The sequence below is a fragment of the Peromyscus maniculatus genome, chromosome 23 (genome assembly GCF_049852395.1).
Source record: "Peromyscus maniculatus bairdii isolate BWxNUB_F1_BW_parent chromosome 23, HU_Pman_BW_mat_3.1, whole genome shotgun sequence".
Taxonomy (NCBI): Eukaryota; Metazoa; Chordata; class Mammalia; order Rodentia; family Cricetidae; genus Peromyscus; species Peromyscus maniculatus.
Window position 1 is genome coordinate 6,874,316 of NC_134874.1, and position 16,808 is coordinate 6,891,123.

Genomic DNA, 16,808 nt, shown 5'->3' on the forward strand with positions numbered 1-16,808 from the left:
CAGACAGGAGGCTTTCCGAAGTAGATCGTGAGTCTTCCACGTGCCTCACGTTTCAGGGCACACCGATTCTTTCCACTGAGCGCAGTGATCAAACATCCCAGCTGGAGAACCCACAGGGAATGAACTGTTTCCTCATCACAAACCAGGCCCAAGGTCGGCGTCCCCTTCTAAGAGCTAACATCCAGTAGAAATCCTGGCGGCACACTGGCAAAAGACCCGTGCTTTCTTGTATATACAAATGCACAGTCCGCACACTTGATATGCTATTAAAAATAATTTATTGTTCGGTTAATAAAAAAAAATTAACTTATGCTATTGCTCACGTTGTTAAAAATATCAAAGTGCTTCAGTCAGACACAATCACTTGGAATTACAAGCGAATTACAGATGCCCTTCTGGTTATCCCCAGAATTACTGAGATCTCAATGTCGGCCCTCCACAGACCATGCTGGCTTACGAACTTCCCAGCTGTTTCTTCTTCCGGGTCGTATGAAAGGGACACAGCTGTGCCATCAAGAACAGCTACTTCTTGAAGAAGGCTTTCTTGTGGGGGAGGGCAGCTCTACCCCGGGACTCTGACGGCTGGCCTGTGAACAGCAGGGGGCAGCGGTGGACAGGCCTGTAGACATTGCTCTGCCGCCCTCTATAGGACGGAGTCGGTAAGCTTCCATTAGTTTGAAGGGAAGGGAAGAATCCTTAGGGACCTGAAAAGAAATCAAACAAGTTCATGTCAATGGAGTGGAAATAATGGTTGTAAACATCAGCCTACCCACTAAAAAACCAGGATGGAGCAGGCACGGTAGTACACACCTTTAATCCCAGCACTCTGGGGGCTGGAGAGATGGCTCAGAGGTTAAGAGCACTGGCTGCTCATCCAGAGGATCTGGGTTCAATTCCCAGCACCCATATGGCAGTTCGTATGTCTGTAACTCCAGCTCCAGGGCATCTAGCACACTCACACATATCTACACGTAAGCAAAACACCAATGTACACAGAATAAAAAAAAATTAGTTATTTAAAAAAAATATCCCAGCACTCTGGAGGCAGAGGCAGGAGGATCAGAGGCCAGCCAGGTCTACACAGATAGACCCTTTCTCAAAACAAACAAATGAACAAACAAACCCAAGACCAGTAAGTTGGCTCTGTGGGTAAAGGTGCTTGCTGCCAGTCCTAAGGACATGAGTTCAATCCCCAGAGCCCACATGATAGAAGGCAAGATCTGACTCCTATACATCCTTCCCTGACCTAGACACACATACCATGATACCTGTGCATCCATACACACAGACGCACATACAAAAATAAATGAAATTGTAAAAATGTTAAAGTTATACAAACAGCCAGGTATGGTGGTTATTGACTTTAATCCAGCACTCAGGAGGCAGAGGCAAGTAGATCTCTGTGAGTTCGAGGCCAGCCTGGTCTACAGAGAGAGTTCCAGATAAATCCTGTCTCGAAATTCACCCGCCCACCCCCAGAAAAAAGATTTATGTTTAATTACATGAGTGTGTGCAGATGTCTTCAGAGTTCAGAAGAGGATGTTGGTGGATTCCCCTGGAACCGGAGTTTCAGGCAGTTATAAGCATCTAACTGGGAATTGAACTCTAGTCCTCCCCAGAAGCAACACAAACCACATGACATCTTGTGTTTTGTTTTGCTTTGATTTCTCAGAAAGACAAATAAGGGCTGGAGAGTCGGCACTGGCTGCTCTTCCAAAGGTCCTGAGTTCAATTCCCAGCACCCAGACGGTGGCTCACAACCATCTATGGGGGATCTGATGCCCTCTTCTCTAGTGCAGACCTACAGGAAGACAGAGCACTCATATACATAAATAAGTAAATCTTAAAGAGAAAGACAAACCCGACTTAGAGCTGAGCGCACACTGGGAGGCTGGGGCAAGAGGATTGCCCCAGATTCAAGGCCAGCCTGGGCTACACAGCAAAACCCTGTCCTTAGAAGCCAGCAACACAGGGCCGGAGAGATGGCTCAGCCCCCAAAGCATTTGGTTCCCAGCACCCACGGAGTGGATTGCAACCTGCAACTCCAGTGCCGGGGAATCTGATGCCCTCTTCTGGCCTCTGCGGGCACTGCATGGATATGTCATACAGACGAACACCCAAGCAAAACATCATACACAAACAATAAAAATAATAGGTTAAAAACAAAACAACAGTAAAAACCCCATCCACTGTTTAAAAAAAAAAAAAAACAGTTAGTTTTAGTTAAAAAAAAAAAACGGTCATATGTGAAGTCTAGAACTGTCTCCTTGGTCAGTCACCTGACTCCTCAGTCTAATAGGGAACAGACTCTGTCTTCTGGCTTTTGTTTTGTTTTTGTTGTTTGGAGTTAGGGTCTCACACCTGTGGCCTAATCTAGCCACTCTGTATGGAGACTGGCCCTGAGCTCCAGGCCACCCTCTTTAGTCAGCCTCCTGAGGGCTGGATCACAAGCATGAACCACTCCACCTGGCTAGACCCTTCCGTCTGAGAAGGTGTTTACCTACAGCAGCCGGACTCAACAACGGAAAGTCCCTTTCCAGCCTCTGAACATCGGACCTCGGTCACTGTGGGTCTATTAAAGGCAGCAACTCTCCGCAGCGGGAATCCAGCTTCAGGCAGGCCAGGTCGTCCGACCTCGTGGGTCCAATGTTCAGAATGGCGATTGGCAGCTTCTTCTCCCGGGCGGTGAGGATGAACCTGTAACCGGAGTACACCTGCCCAGACAGAAGACAGAGAGTTCGCGCTAGATCCAGGAAAAGAACTACCCTACGACCTCAGAAACAAAACACAACAACAACAACAAAAAGACAAAAGGGAGCTGAGGGGCCGGTGAGATAGCTCAGCAGATAAAGGTCCAACCACGCCAGATGATGTGAGTTCAATTCCCAAAACCCACGATGGAAGGTAGGTGAGAACTGACCCCCACCAGTTGTCCTCTGACCTACACACAATCGACGAATCAATCAGTCAGTCGACAAAGGGGTAATCGTGCTTGGGAAATGGTGGATTGAGTTAAGTCCTTGCTATCCAAGTTTGGGAATCTGAGATCAGATTCCCAGCATCCGTATAAACACTGGTTTTGGTGGTAATCACGTGTAATCCTAGTGTTCACAGACGGAAAACAACAGGGTTCCTAGGAGCTCACTGACCAGCCAGCCTAGTCATTCCATGACCCCTAAGTTCACTGAGAGACTGTCTCAAAAGCTATGCCAGGGGCTGGAGAGATGACTCAGTGGTTAAGAGCACTTGTTGATCCTGCAGAGGACCCCGGTCCGGTTCCCAACACCCAGGGCTGTTGAAACCCTGTCTCAAAACAAAAAACAAAAAACCTAAGGTAGACAGCAACAGATGACATCCAACATTGACACGCCTGCATACACATGTGCACACTCAACCACACACACACACATACACACACACACATACACACACACACGAAGACTAGAAAGGAAACCCAAATAAGAGGGAACCTCTAGGAAGTCTCACCCTGTACAACGGGCAAGGGTGACCCTGACAGAGTGAGGTACCTGCAGGGACGATCCCACCACCAGCAGGGAATCGGCCTCTTTCACACGCCTGTGCACGAAGTCAACCTTGTCTGGGTTCACCGTGTCCCCAAAGAAAACGACATCAGGTTTCAGAGGACCGCCGCACCGGTCACAGGACGGGACCTGAAAGCTGCGGACCTGCTCCTCGGTGAGGAACACGTCGCCGTCAGGGGCCACGCCCTGCGCCTCAGCGCTCCAGCTGGGGTTCAGGACCTGGAAGCGTTCCTGCAGCACCCTGCGGGGAGTCTGCTCCCCACAGTTCAGGCACAGGACTCTAAAAGCAAATATGAGGCCTGCTGAGTATTGGTTCCTGCGAGGGATAAAGCTGCCAGTGCAGCCCCAACCATTTTCAAAGCCCCACAAAAAAAAAGAGTCACTTTCTTTTCCTAGGACCGCCCCCCCATCTGAGGACACCCATTTTCATTTTCGTCTTCTCCCTCCTGTCCTTTGCCACCTCTAGAACAGGGGGTTCTCAACCTGTGGGTCGCGGCCCCTTGGGGGCTGGATGACTTTTTCACAGGAGATGGATGGCCTATCAGATATCCTGCATATCGGATATTTGTGCTATGATTCATAACTGTAACAAAATTACAGTCATGAAGTAGCAACACACATAGTTCTATGGTGGGGCGTCATCACAACATGAGGAAGTGTATTAAAGGGTCTACACCCAATCCTCAGCACTCAAACCCGTGCCCCCTCCACACTTGTCCCTGCCCATCTACAGTGACTGTCACTACCACTCCCTGTGAAGTCACTTTTGGAAGGGTGGTGAGATACACCTTTAATCCCAGCACTCGGGAGGCAGAGGCAGGCGGATCTCTGTGAGCTTGGGACCAGCCTGGTCCACATAGTGAGTTACAGGTTACCCAAGGCTACGCAGAGACTCCGTCTCCACCTAAACAAACAAATAAAATAAGAAGAAGGAGAAGTGACTGTGTTAGGGAGTTAATTTCCCAAAGGTGATGCTGGACCAACATTGGATCGGAGATGGTTCATTAACACCCTAGCTTTCACTTTTGGTGAAATAATTGGTTTTTGTTTTGGTTTGGTTTTGGTTTTTCTTTTTTTTTTTTTTTTTTTTTTTTTTTGGTTTTTCGAAACAGGGTTTCTCTGTGTAGCTTTGCGCCTTTCCTGGAACTCATTCTGTAGCCCAGGCTGGCCTCGAACTCACAGAGATCCGCCTGCCTCTGCCTCCCAAGTGTTGGGATTAAAGGCGTTCGCCGCCGCCGCCGCCACCGCCGCCGCCGCCACCACCACCGCCAGGCGAAATAATTTTTTTTTCAACCCAAACTCAGGATTAACAATACTACTCACCACCCTCATGGTGGCTCTTTCTGCACAGTGGCGATGACAACTCTGAATTGTATTCTAGACTGGGAGTCACTGCCGGATGCAGCCCCACTCACTGAACCCAGAGCTCTGCCCATGCGAGCACTGCACCAAGGATACGGGCCAACCGGAAGGCATCCTTTCTCGGTTTGCTCCTTTTCCTGTTTCGGTCCCTACTTCCTCTCCTCGGTTCACTAGGCCTCACCCCAAAGCCAACGACTTGCCCAGGAAGCCTTTGCTCTGGATCCAAGACAACCCTGCTCCAGACAGCCAAAGGCCCCTTCACCTGGGGAACCACACACATCCTCTTAGGGCCAAACCCGGTAGACCTGGGCACCTACCTGTGCATGCATCCATGGAGCTCCGTCAGCCGCTGGTTCCCGGCCTTGGAGTGCAGAGCGTCCACGTTCTGAGTCACCAACCAGTGCAGCTTCCCGAGTTTCTCCCAGCTGCTCAAAGCCCAGTGTGCTGGGTTGGGCTGGTGAGAGGAGAACTGGGGCCAGCCCACAAAGTTTCTGGCCCAGTACCGCTGGCGGACTGGGGCACTGCGTACGAAATCCATGTGCTGGATGGGTCTCCGGTCGGTGCGGGCGTACAGTCCAACCTTCTCCGACCTGTAGTCTGGGATCCCAGACTCCGTGGAGACTCCTGCGCCTGTCATCACGAGAAGTTTCTTGGAAAGGGTAATGAAGCGTTGTAACTCTTTGATCTTCTCAGGGTCCACAGGAGGGCTTGGCGGCACAAATAACCCAGTAGGGCCACGCGAGCTCGGCCGGCTGAGGGTCCTCATCCAACGGCCCTTTGTTGACCCGAGAGTCAATGCACTCATTCTCCTTCTAGAGAAAAAGAAATCCATGAGAGAAGCTAGGTTTCACCAAGAAAGTTAACCACCAACCAAGGGATGGATAATGAAAAAAAAAAGTGTCTATCCACTGTGGGAACACCTTCAGCTATGAAAATTTGCCATGGTGGCCCTTGCCTGGAATTGTGGTACTTGGAAGACAGAAGCAGGAAGGTTAGGGGCTATCCTCAGCTCTTTGGGGCTATCCTCAGCTCTTGTATAATATATTAGCAGGACCAGCCTTAATATTATACATCCCAGGGGCTCAGGAGAGAGAACTACTAACGGCGAGGACTATTTTCAGGAAATAGAATCTCAGCACACCTAGCTCTATCTCGTCCACTTGCTTTAATTCCTCTGGCAAAACATGCTTTATACACAGCTTCAGTTCTGTTCCCGTGCCTAGTTCCTTTCTTGCCTGATTTCTCTCTATGTTTATCTATTGCTTCCTCTAAGTTCTATCTTAATTCTCTCATCTTAGTTCTGCCTCATCTAGGTCCTTTTCACCTTGTTCTTACCCAGCTAGTACTTCCCCATCTGGCTCTTCCTCATCTTCCATCTCGTTCCTCTGGTACTCTCTTTTAGCCCTTCAGTCTAGTTCTTCCCCATCTCAGTTCGTTCCCTCAAGTTCTTACCCATCTAGTCCTTCCATTCTCTTTTCTCTTCTCCATCCCTCATGCCCTGGAAGTCCCGGTATATATACACTTATAAGCAGTAATCCCTTAGCAGTGCAAAGCCAGGCTTCCAGGGTCAAATGGAGGGGTGATAAGAATCACATTGAGAGGCAATAACCATTAATTATCATTTGCAACCCCAAAGGGAAGTGACCAATGGGGAAATGAATTAACTAAAGGCTAAATTCGGGTAATATCTAAGAAGAGGGATCTTTTTTTTTTTTTTTGGTTTTTCGAGACAGGGTTTCTCTGTGTAGCTTTGCGCCTTACCTGGAACTCACTTGGTAGTCCAGGCTGGCCTCGAACTCACAGAGATCCTCCTGCCTCTGCCTCCCGAGTGCTGGGGTTAAAGACGTGCGCCACCACCGCCCGGCTAGAAGAGGGATCTTATGTGCTCAACTATAGCCTTAAACATGATTAGTAGAAAATGTTAAGAATCTGTAAGTTGCTAAGTTAATGGAAGAAAATAAAACTGCCTTCTTTTTTCCTGTGGCTCCTATCTGTCCAAGCTATCTGTCGTTTATCTTCAGGGTGGGAGGTGTGTTCAGTCCCTAGTGTACAGCTAGATGCCTCTGGTGATAGTTAAAGGGAGATCTGGAACTAGAGGTAAGGTTTGGGAAAGGAGGAAGTTAAGAAGGGAGGGTCCAAGCTAAATTGTGTAAAGCTTAACGTCCACCTGACCTAGGTGGTGTCTCCTTGTGGGATTTACCTTAAATCAGGAGACTTGCATGTGGACTGTTATCACTGCTAGTCCTTGAAAGTGGTTAAGGGAGCTATCTGATTCCAGAGAAAGCCTTTCCTGAGGCTGTTCTCCAAATACCTGGAACGTGTATGTCCAGAGAGTGATCAGTCCACACTGTTCGTCGTTCTTAGGGGAAAGTCAATTGGAAAAACTATAAAGGCACACATGATTTTCATAACAGAAGACAGCTGATATATCACAAGCCAAATAACACCAAAAGCTCCTTGGAATTTGGATTCCTCTGGAGGAATTCCCTGATCCCTCCAGGTAGTGACTTTGCCATAACCAGCTGAGTTCTTATGATAGATTCCTGCGGCCCGCAGCACTCAGCTAAGGAGAGAGTTACAGGACAGTCTGGGCTATACTCAGAGGAGAGAGAGATGGTCCATGGGGGGCGGGGGGGGGGGGGATATGCTAAGTGTAAGAAGTCAGTTACAGGGCTAGAGAGATGGCTCAGAGGTTAAGGACACGGGCTGCTTTTCCAGAGGACCTGGGTTCAATTGCCAGCACCCACATGGTGGCTCACAACCTTCTGTAACTCTAGTTTCAGGTGATCAGACACCCTCCTCTGGCCTCTGCAAGCACTGGGAACAAAGGTGGTACACAAATACATGTGTAGGTAAAATATCCAAGCACATAAATTTTAATTTAAAGTTTTTAAAGTTTTTTTGGGGGGGAGGGGCATGTTTCAAGACAGGGTTTCTCTGTGCAGCCCTGGCTGTCCTGGCTCTCACTCTGTAGACCATGCTGGCCTCAAACTCACTGAGATCCGCCTGCCTCTGCCTCCCAAGGGCTGGGATTTAAGGCGTGTGCCACACACCCGTCTACTTATCTATATTTTTGTTAATATTATCCCTCCAAAGACTATTTGTTCTGTAACCCTACTTGTTTTAAATCAGAATTATTACTTTTTCTTCCTGTAGCCCAGGCCAAAGGTTACAGGATACACCCAGCCACACCGGACTTATCTTATTTCTCCATGAGATATTTGAATTCTAGTATGTCAGTTGTTTGGGGGTTTGTTGTTATTGTTGCTGTGTTTTTCTACATGGTGCTGGGTATCAAACCCAGGGCCTCTGCGACCCTAGGTAATCAATTATTCTATCACCAAGCTACGCTGCAGCCCAGTACGGCACGGGACGTTGTTCTGATCTTCCAGGCTTTTGATTTTATTCGTGTCTTCACATACACACCTTCAAGTCCTTCATTTCCCCCATAATGTCTGTTTACTGTACATTGTAGATTCTGCTGTTTGAACACAGAAGACAACACACACACACACACACACACACACACACACACACACAACTTGACTGTCAAGTTTTCTAATTGTATAAACAAGCATTCGGCATAGCTTTGGATATAATGCAGAAACTACCCAGCGACAGACAAACATTTTAGGCTTGGCTCCCTACACTTGAGCTCAGGACCCGGCTTTCTCCGTGACATTGCCCCAACTACACGTGAAACAGCTTAACAACAGTCGGGTTTGGCTGGGACGAGCTGTTTTCCTCCGTGTCCCCTTCAAGCCCCCCCAAAACAAAAAGGACAAAGAGAATCTATTGTAAAAATGCACAGCGGGATTTCCTAAAGACGGATCAGAACACTTACCGTCCACAATTTCCACCCAACAGTGGGACCGGCTCACTCCATGTGCATCTCGGGAAGTGTAGTCCGAGGCGGACATAATCGGAAGAAAACTACAAGTCCCACAATCCTGCGAGTCGACCGCGGTCCTCCCCTGACTTCCGTTTGTCCTTCCTGGTCAGCTCAGTTAAGGTTCCGGGTGTGCTGCGGCCATGCGGCCATGATTGCGTTTTGGAGTTTCTGTGTTTGGTTAGTTGGTTGGTTGATCATTCTGTGTTGTTTTTTGAGACAGGGTCTCATGCGGCCTACTCTGACTCCAAATTCCTTGATCCACCTCACAAGTGCTGGGAATACCGGCTAGTGCCACCACGCCCGGCAAAGAAATGGTTAATGTTTCCACTGTCCTGCGTGCATAATAGCACCTAAACAGCCCTACTTTAGGAATTCACCCTATTTTGTTGTTGTTGTTGTTGTTTATTTGTTTGATTTTGGGGACCGGGTTTCTCTTTGTCCTGGAACTCATTATGTAGACCAGGCTGGCCTACGAACTCAAGAGATCTCCTACCTCTGCCCCTGAGTGCTGGGACTAAAGGCATGCACCACCGTGCCCGGCTAACAGACACTTCATAATGTAGAACTGACTTGTTTTTGTTGTTGTTTGTTCGGTTTTGGTTTTGGTTTTTGGTTTGTTTGTTTGTTTGAGACAGGATCTTACTATGTAGCCTTAGCTGTCCTAGAACTTGTTATGTAGACCAGGCTTGACCTTGAGCTCATAGAGATTTGCCTGCCTCCGCCTCCCCAGAACTGTGATTAAAGGCGTGCACCACCACAATTGGCAGAATTGACTCGTTTTCCTCTTCACTACGTATATTCTCTTCCATTGAAAAGTAATTAAGTCCCCTGCTATGAGTTATATATGGATGGGGGCTGCCAGGTGGCTGAGCAGGTAAAGACTTGCTGCACAGGCCTGGCAACCCACATAAAGGTGGGAGGAGAGAACCGACTCCACAAAGTTGTCCTTTGCCCCACATCTGCACACATTTTTTATTTTTTTAAAAAGGGCCGCTCGGTGGTGGTGCACACCTTTAATACCAGCACTCGGGAGGCAGAGCCAGGCAGATCTCTGTGAGTTCGAGGCCAGCCTGGTTTGCAGAACGAGATCCAGGACAGGAACCAAAACTACACAGAGAAACCCTGTCTCAAAAAAAAATAAAATAAAAAAATAAAAATTGAAAAATTAAAGAATTTTGAAAAAGGGATTATGGTATTATAGAGATGAGACTCTGCCTCAAAAGGAATAAAGTAGGGAGTAAAAGAGGGGATTCCCCAACATTCTCTGGACTCCACTGCCTCCCCTACACATATGCACATACACCACACACACACACACACACACATACACACACACACACACAACCAATGTGGATTATGAAGAAACACGTCCATAAATTTGAAAAAAAAAATGGATGTTTTTTAAGTCAATCTGAGCAAAGCCAAGTATAATACAAAGAGACTCTTTTTGGTTTTTCGAGACGGTTTCTCCCTGTAGCCTTAGCTGTCCTGGAACTCGCTCTGTAGACCAGGCTGGCTTCGAACTCACTGAGATCCGCCTGCCTCTGCCTCCTGAGTACTGGGAGTAAAGGTGTGCGCCACCACCGCCCGGCAATACATAGGGACTTATACACTCACTGTCTTGACCAGAAAGCACAGAGGTCCACCTGCCTCTGACTTCCAAGTGCTGGGATCAAAGGCTCAGCTACTGTTTGATTTTTTTTTTTCTTTTTTAGTTTTCTCAAGACAAGGTTTCAGGAAACCTTTTCTCGAAAAACAAACAAACAAACAAACAAAAAATGTCAGGCTGTGGTGGCACACACCTTTAATCCCAGCACTCAGGAGGCAGAGCCAGGCGGATCTCTGTGAATTCGAAGCCAGCCTGGTCTACAGAGTAAGATCCAGGACAGGCACCAAAACTACACAGAGAAACCCTGTCTCAAAATCCAAAAACAAAAAAGACAGATTTTTTTTTTTTTTTTTTTTTTTTTTGTGTGTGTGTGTGTGTGTGTGTGTAACAGTCCTGGCACTAGCTCTGTAGCCCAGGCTGACCTCCAACTCACAAGAGATCCACCTGCCTTGGCCTCCCAAGTGTCAGGATTAAAGGCATGTGCCACTACCTCCTGGCTATACTGTTTGAATTTCAATAAGTAACAAAAATCAAAATCAAAATGGAGAACATCCCTCAGGAAAGACGTTCAGACACAGGTTATGAACAGCTTTCTACTCTCCAAAGTAAAAACAGGCAAAGAAATTTACTTCACATTTTATATGCTGCAGCATTTCTAGGGAATAGAGCCATTTAGCCTCTCTCCTCAGAATTAAAGTATTTTCACAAAAGTGTTAGAAAGCCCACCTTGGTTTGATTTCTGTCTTTCTTTTTAACTTATTTATTATGTATACAGTGTTCTGTCTGCAGGCCAGAAGAGGGTACCAGGCCTCACTACAGGTGGTTGCTGAGAATTGAACTCAGGACCTCTGGAGGAACAGCCAGTGTTCCTAGCCTCTGAGCCATCTCTCCAGCCTCCAGCTGGGCTTCATTTCTTACGCCACCAAGGGGAGGGCTTGGATGTGGTGGCCTTTAATCTTCCGCCCTGGGGTGAATTCAATCCCTGGGACCCACAGAGTGGAAAGAGAGAACTACCTCCTACAAGTTGTCCTCAGACCTGCACACACTTACACACGCAAAGAAATGTAATAATAATAATAAAACACTTGTAATTGAAAACAGGAACTCAAACTGAAACTTGTACACCAATATCAGCATTACTGTATTAGACAAAAGGTTCAAACAATCCAAGTGTACAGCCAATGAGGTTGACTGAAAGCGCCGTTATTGCTAATTGGAGAAATAAATAGGTAAATACAATTCCATTAGATGGAAAATTATTGAGCCATAAGAAGGCATGAAATCCAGATATGTATTATAAAACAGATGAGTCACAAATTGTTACAGTAGCCTGGGCAGTGGTGGCACACACCGTTAATCCCAGCACTTGGAAGGCGGAGGCACACACACCAAGAGTTACAATAAGCGATTGGAGAGAGATGATGTAGTGGTTAAAGCACTGGCTGCTCCTGTAGAGGATCTGGGTTTGGTTCCCAACACCCACGTGGTGGCTCACAAACCTGTGTGACTCCGGGATCTGATACCTTCTTCTGACTTCCACGGGTACCAGGCATTCCTATGAGGCACATATGTGCAAGAAAAACATTCATACACATAAATAAATCTTATCAATAACTCTTCCCCCACCCCTTTCCGTAGACAGGGTCTCTCGTTGTAGTCTTTGTTGGCCTCAAACTCAGAGAAATCCATTTGCCTTTGCCTCCCAAGTACTCGGATTAAAGGTGTGCGCCACCATGCCCAGCTTAGAAAGAATTCTTACAGCAAGAGAAACACACACATTACGTGGGTTTCCAGTTATGTCAAGTATCTAGAGTGAGAGCGGTTGCCAGAAGGGCTGGGCATGAAAAGGGCTAGGGAGCCCAGAGTTTCATGTCTACAAAGTTTTAGTTTGGGAAGATCAAAAGGTTCTGGAGATACATGTAAATTTACCCTTAAGATAGTTAAAACTACATTTTATGTTATGTAGACTTTATACACATATTTTATTGTGCATAAAATCATAAACAAGAAAGCCTCCTTGGAAAAGGTGGTATCATGCAGCCAAAAGAACACCTTGACTCGGGCCGGTTCCTCCGATTGCCCCTTGCACGCTCGGAACTGAGCCTATTAGCATGTTCCTTCCCATAGTGCTTTGCTGCAGTTTCCCCACGTACACCTACTTAAATTAAACAGTAATCTCCCTCCTGGGCATCACACAGAGAGCACCATGAGAGTATATGCGGCGGTATAATGTCCCGGCTAACAATAACCGAAGGATTTTCCATTCGACTCGAACCCCCCTTTCTGAAACGGGAGCCTCGCTTCCTAGCGATGATGCGCAGGGGGCGGCGATCTTTAGCTTTGCGCAGTGGCAGTATCGTAGCCAATGAGGTTTATCCGAGGCGCGATTATTGCTAATTGAAAACTTTTCCCAATACCCCGCCGTGACGACTTGCAATATAGTCGGCATTGGCAATTTTTGACAGTCTCTACGGAGACTGAATAACCCCGGTTCAAAGAAAAGCTGTTCCAACTTCTCTGCTCGGTGAGTGCTTAGTGCTTTTCTTTTCTTTCCATGAAACATTTAATTGTATCATTCTCCTCTTGCACTTTTGTCTCTTTGCTTTTGTTACTAATTTTTCTTTGTCCTACATTTATGTCTCTTTGCTTTTGTTACTTTTTTTCTGTCTTGCATCTTTGTCTCTTTGCTTCTGTTACTATTTTCAGTAACAAAAACGATCTCTGTTAACGTGTTTTTTTGCTCGAGGTGCTAACCGAGTATGCATTTGGAATTTTATTTTCCTGAAGTTTCGGAGATAAAACTCTCTCCCGGTCGCTCATTTAAAAGAAATCTCAGATTTATTGAGAGAGGGGTCTTCTCACTTGGATGACTGAGAATTCGCAACAATCCTCCGGTCTCCGCCTCCGGATCTCTCACGGTGTATCCGTGACTAGCCTGAAACTCGCGGCAATCCTCCTGCCTTGGCTACTCGAGTGCTGGGGTTTCAGACAAGTCTTGATGCCCCGCTCTCCCCACCAAAGGTCTGTTTCTGCATCCGACCGCACGCCGGTCCCCTTCGGCTTACCCGTAAGCTTTCTCCCACCGCGGTGGAGTCTCCACCCCGGGCCTTCGCGATGACGTCGCCTCGATTTGCATAAGCGTCGCCCCAGCATCCCAAGCGGCGGCTGCGCTCTTTGTAAATCACGAGCGTCCGGGCCCGAGATAACCCACCGGCCAGGATCTGTCCACGCGGACGCCGGAGGCGAAAGGGCAGGGTCAGCGCCCGTCACGTGGCGGTCGCGCGTGGGCGGCAGCTCACCGTGACCGGGATGGGCATCTCCGGCCCTGGGAAGCTGAGCGAGCCCGGTCCATCTCCAGCTTTGCGCAGTGGCAGTATCGTAGCCAATGAGGTTTATCCGAGGCGCGATTATTGCTAATTGAAAACTTTTCCCAATACCCCGCCATGACGACTTGAAATATAGTCGGCATTGGCAATTTTTGACAGTCTCTACGGAGACTGAATAATGCGGGTCTAAAAGTCAGATTCTTCTCCAGCTACTTGGGATTCACAGTTGCAACTTTCAATACAGTGTGTTTACTAAGTGTCTTTTTCTCCATTGGTCCTAAGTATACAGTAAGGAAGGACGCAAGAAAAAGGGATCTTGCTAACTTCTTTGGGCGATTTCTATTTCTAGTCATCCCCCTGCCTCTACTTCCGAAAGCTGGGGTTGCAGTCCTGTGCCTTCTCGTTTGCTTTTTTAAGAGATTCTCACAGCTCCTCGCTAAGGCAAACTCTTCTCCTTTATCTCCCATCCATTCCACTTCCAGACCCCCGAGAGGAAAAACAGGTTTCTTTGAGGCGTCCCAAGCGGAGCACTGCTGTGGCCCGTGTCTCTGCAGACTATTTAATTTGCTGTGATGCATTTAGTTTTCACAGAAGGGGCTGGAGATGATCATTGGTTATCTCCCTTGTAGAGGATCCGGGTTCTGTTCTCAGCATCCACGTTAGGCAGCTCACCATTGTGTGTGTGTGTGTGTGTGTGTGTGTGTGTGTGTGTGTGTGTGTGTGTCTGTGTCTGTGTCTGTGTCTGTGTCTGTGTCTGTGTGTCTGTCTGAGAGAGAGACACAGAAACAGACAGAGAGGGGGGAGAGAGGGAGAGAGACAGAGAGAGAGACACTAGCCTGGGCTACATGAGTCCTGCAACCAACAGAAGACAGTTCCCTGACAGGCAATTACGTCAGTCCTGGCCTGGTACAATGGCACGTGCCTACTACAGTCCTAGGTACTCAGGAGCCTTGAGGCAGGAGGGTCGCAAGTTCAAAGCCAGCCTGGGTAACTTAGTAAGCCTGCTGAGAGGAGTTTGTATCAGGCCTGATAGCCCGAGTTCCATCCTCAACTCCCACAAGGTGGCAGGAGAGAGTGGCTGCCTGCGGTTGTCCTCAGAGCTCCACAGAAGCACCGTGACACAGCAGCACCTACCTGCGTGCACACACATGCAATAAAGAAATCATCTTATTTTTGATGTCTTATCTGAAATAAAGATCTTAACGAACAAATAAAACAAGCATGGATTCTGGTGATTCATACTACAAACGGCTCCCCTAAACACCAGAGTGGCAGCCATTTAAATATTGGCCTGTATCAGTGCAGCTCTGGGACTGAAGCCTGAGTTAAAAAGAAAAAAAATTCACAACCCCTCACCATGTAGCCTTGGCTGTCCTGGAACTCACAGAGATCCGACTGCCTCTGCCTTGCCAGTGCTGGGGTTAAAGGCGTGTGCTGCCGCTGACTGGCTTTAAAAAATATAATAATTATTAAAAAAAATAATAATAATAGAAAGGCTAGGCGGTGGTGGTGCATGCCTTTAATCCCAGCACTCGGGAGTTCGAGGCCAGCCTGGTCTACAGAGTGAGTTCCAGGACAGCCAGGGCTGCACAGAAAAAACCCTATCTCAAAAAACAAACAAAAAAACACGTTGGAAAGGAATTTGCCGTTGAAGGACCAACACGAAGACCAGGGTGAGATGTTTTTATTAGGGGTACACGGTTTAAGAGGGTGACAAAAAACTCAGTAATCGAATAAATTATATTTTTAGTAAAATGAGTCGAGGAGACTGAAGGCTAGATATTCGAGGGCAGAATAAGATCCCTCTTTGAGACAGGGTCTCACTCACTATGTAGCTTCCTCGGCCTCCTGCTCACACCCAAGTGCTGGAGTTACAGGTGTGCCCACGCCTCCCGCCTCTTTTTTTATTTTTTTTTTCAGTTGTCCCAGAGGACACACAATTTATTGGGCAGCAGCTGGGAAATGAGCAGTTAGACTTGGCCACACGGTCCAGCTCATGCTTCTTGACGGCGTGGGAGTTGGAGGAGCCCTGACTGGCACGGATGACCTCATCGGCAAAGCACTCGGCGATGTGGTCTGGATGTTCCGGAGGGACCTCGGGAGCACCTGTGTGCAGCAGCAGGATGGTCTGAATCACCGGGCGGGGACACACCCACAGCCTGCCGCCTCCTGTCCCTGCGCATCCAAAGCGTGTTGAGTCTTTCCCCGGGGGCCACTGTTGAGGATGTCATTCACCAGGAGGACCTGCAGAGGGTTTTTCACCAGTGAGCAGGTGGACGATCTCAAAGGCATGCTTGACTATGTGTGCAGTCATGAGCTGTGTGCATCATCATGGAGTTAGGGAGGTGCCCCGGGATGGGGCACTGCGCTTTCCACACCTCTCAGCCCTGTTAGGGGGGGAGGGAGTGCAGGACACTTTTCCACTGCAATGTATCCTGAAGAGAAATACAGTTGATCTGCACGTCATCAGCGCTCCCTTTCCCAGAAAGCTCAATGTCTGGGGTCTCTGCTACTGCTGGTGTGGCTGTCTGCCACTCGCTCATTCTGAAGGTGAAGAAACACTATCACCTGGCTTAATTTACTATTAATTAGAGTTCAACCTCTAGGAAGTTTGGGCTAAACTATAGAAGATGGAGAATTCCAAATTACTTATATCCAGGTGAACAGAACACTTCAAACAATGTGATTTCATTTTATTTTATATATTATTTTTGTACAGGACATTAATTAGTTTCGGGGGAGTGCTTTTTGGTCTTGTTGCTGTTTTGTGGGTTTTTAAATGTTTTTCCTCTCTCCTATTGTATTGGCTAATTTTATGTCTACTTGACACAAGCTAGAAATACCTGAGAGGAGGGAACCCTAATTGAGAAAATGCCTCCATAAGATCGGTCTGTAGGCAAGCCTGAAGGACATTTTTTTTGTTTTTGTTTTTGTTTTTCGAGACAGGGTTTCTCTGTGTAGCTTTGCGCCTTTCCTGGAACTCACTTGGTAGCCCAGGCTGGCCTCGAACTCACAGAGGTCCGCCTGCCTCTGCCTCCCGAGTGCTGGGATTAAAGGCGTGTGCCACCACCGCCCGG

General features: G+C 47.7%; 1 protein-coding gene, 1 long non-coding RNA gene, 2 other non-coding genes and 1 pseudogene across 6 annotated transcripts; 3 read left to right on the forward strand and 2 right to left on the reverse strand.

Annotated features, from left to right (window-relative positions):
- Window positions 1-261: 261 nt before the first annotated feature.
- On the reverse strand, window positions 262-8,925 carry Sirt4 (sirtuin 4). Of its 3 annotated transcripts, XM_076559940.1 has the most exons (6): window positions 8,749-8,827; window positions 6,666-6,801; window positions 5,222-5,716; window positions 3,528-3,822; window positions 2,501-2,714; window positions 262-704 (listed from the first exon to the last, which is right to left on the reverse strand). In XM_076559940.1, the coding sequence occupies exons 3-5, from the start codon at window positions 5,707-5,709 to the stop codon at window positions 2,562-2,564; spliced, it is 936 nt and encodes a 311-aa protein (XP_076416055.1). In that variant the 5' UTR covers window positions 5,710-5,716; window positions 6,666-6,801; window positions 8,749-8,827; the 3' UTR covers window positions 262-704; window positions 2,501-2,561. The 3 variants fall into 3 exon arrangements, with proteins under 3 accessions (XP_076416055.1, XP_006970887.2, XP_015853096.1); XM_006970825.4 differs by lacking the exon at window positions 6,666-6,801 and having other exon boundaries at window positions 8,749-8,925; XM_015997610.3 differs by lacking the exon at window positions 6,666-6,801 and having other exon boundaries at window positions 2,505-2,714; window positions 8,749-8,900.
- A 3,601-nt stretch (window positions 8,926-12,526) lies between these two features.
- LOC107401424 (uncharacterized) lies at window positions 12,527-13,927 on the forward strand. Its single transcript, XR_001578246.3, has 2 exons — window positions 12,527-12,929; window positions 13,152-13,927. It is a non-coding gene; the product is annotated as an uncharacterized LOC107401424 (long non-coding RNA).
- LOC121825542 (U4 spliceosomal RNA) lies at window positions 12,742-12,882 on the forward strand. Its single transcript, XR_006067870.1, has one exon. It is a non-coding gene; the product is annotated as a U4 spliceosomal RNA (small nuclear RNA).
- On the forward strand, window positions 13,762-13,902 carry LOC121825541 (U4 spliceosomal RNA). The gene has a single exon (XR_006067869.1). It is a non-coding gene; the product is annotated as a U4 spliceosomal RNA (small nuclear RNA).
- Window positions 13,928-15,583: 1,656 nt separating the features above from the next.
- LOC102925833 (small ribosomal subunit protein uS7 pseudogene) lies at window positions 15,584-16,274 on the reverse strand (annotated as a pseudogene).
- Window positions 16,275-16,808: the final 534 nt, after the last annotated feature.

What these genes read in the sequence shown, in the direction of transcription:
- Sirt4 (XM_006970825.4), bottom strand. Translation starts at nt 5,709, where the DNA reads ATGAGTGCATTGACTCTCGGGTCAACAAAGGGCCGTTGGATGAGGACC. An exon ending in CTCCATGGATGCATGCACAG is followed by an intron (nt 3,823 to 5,221) that starts GTAGGTGCCCAG and finishes ATTTGCTTTTAG; the next exon opens with AGTCCTGTGCCTGAACTGTG. An exon ending in TGGTGGGATCGTCCCTGCAG is followed by an intron (nt 2,715 to 3,527) that starts GTACCTCACTCT and finishes CTGTCTGGGCAG; the next exon opens with GTGTACTCCGGTTACAGGTT.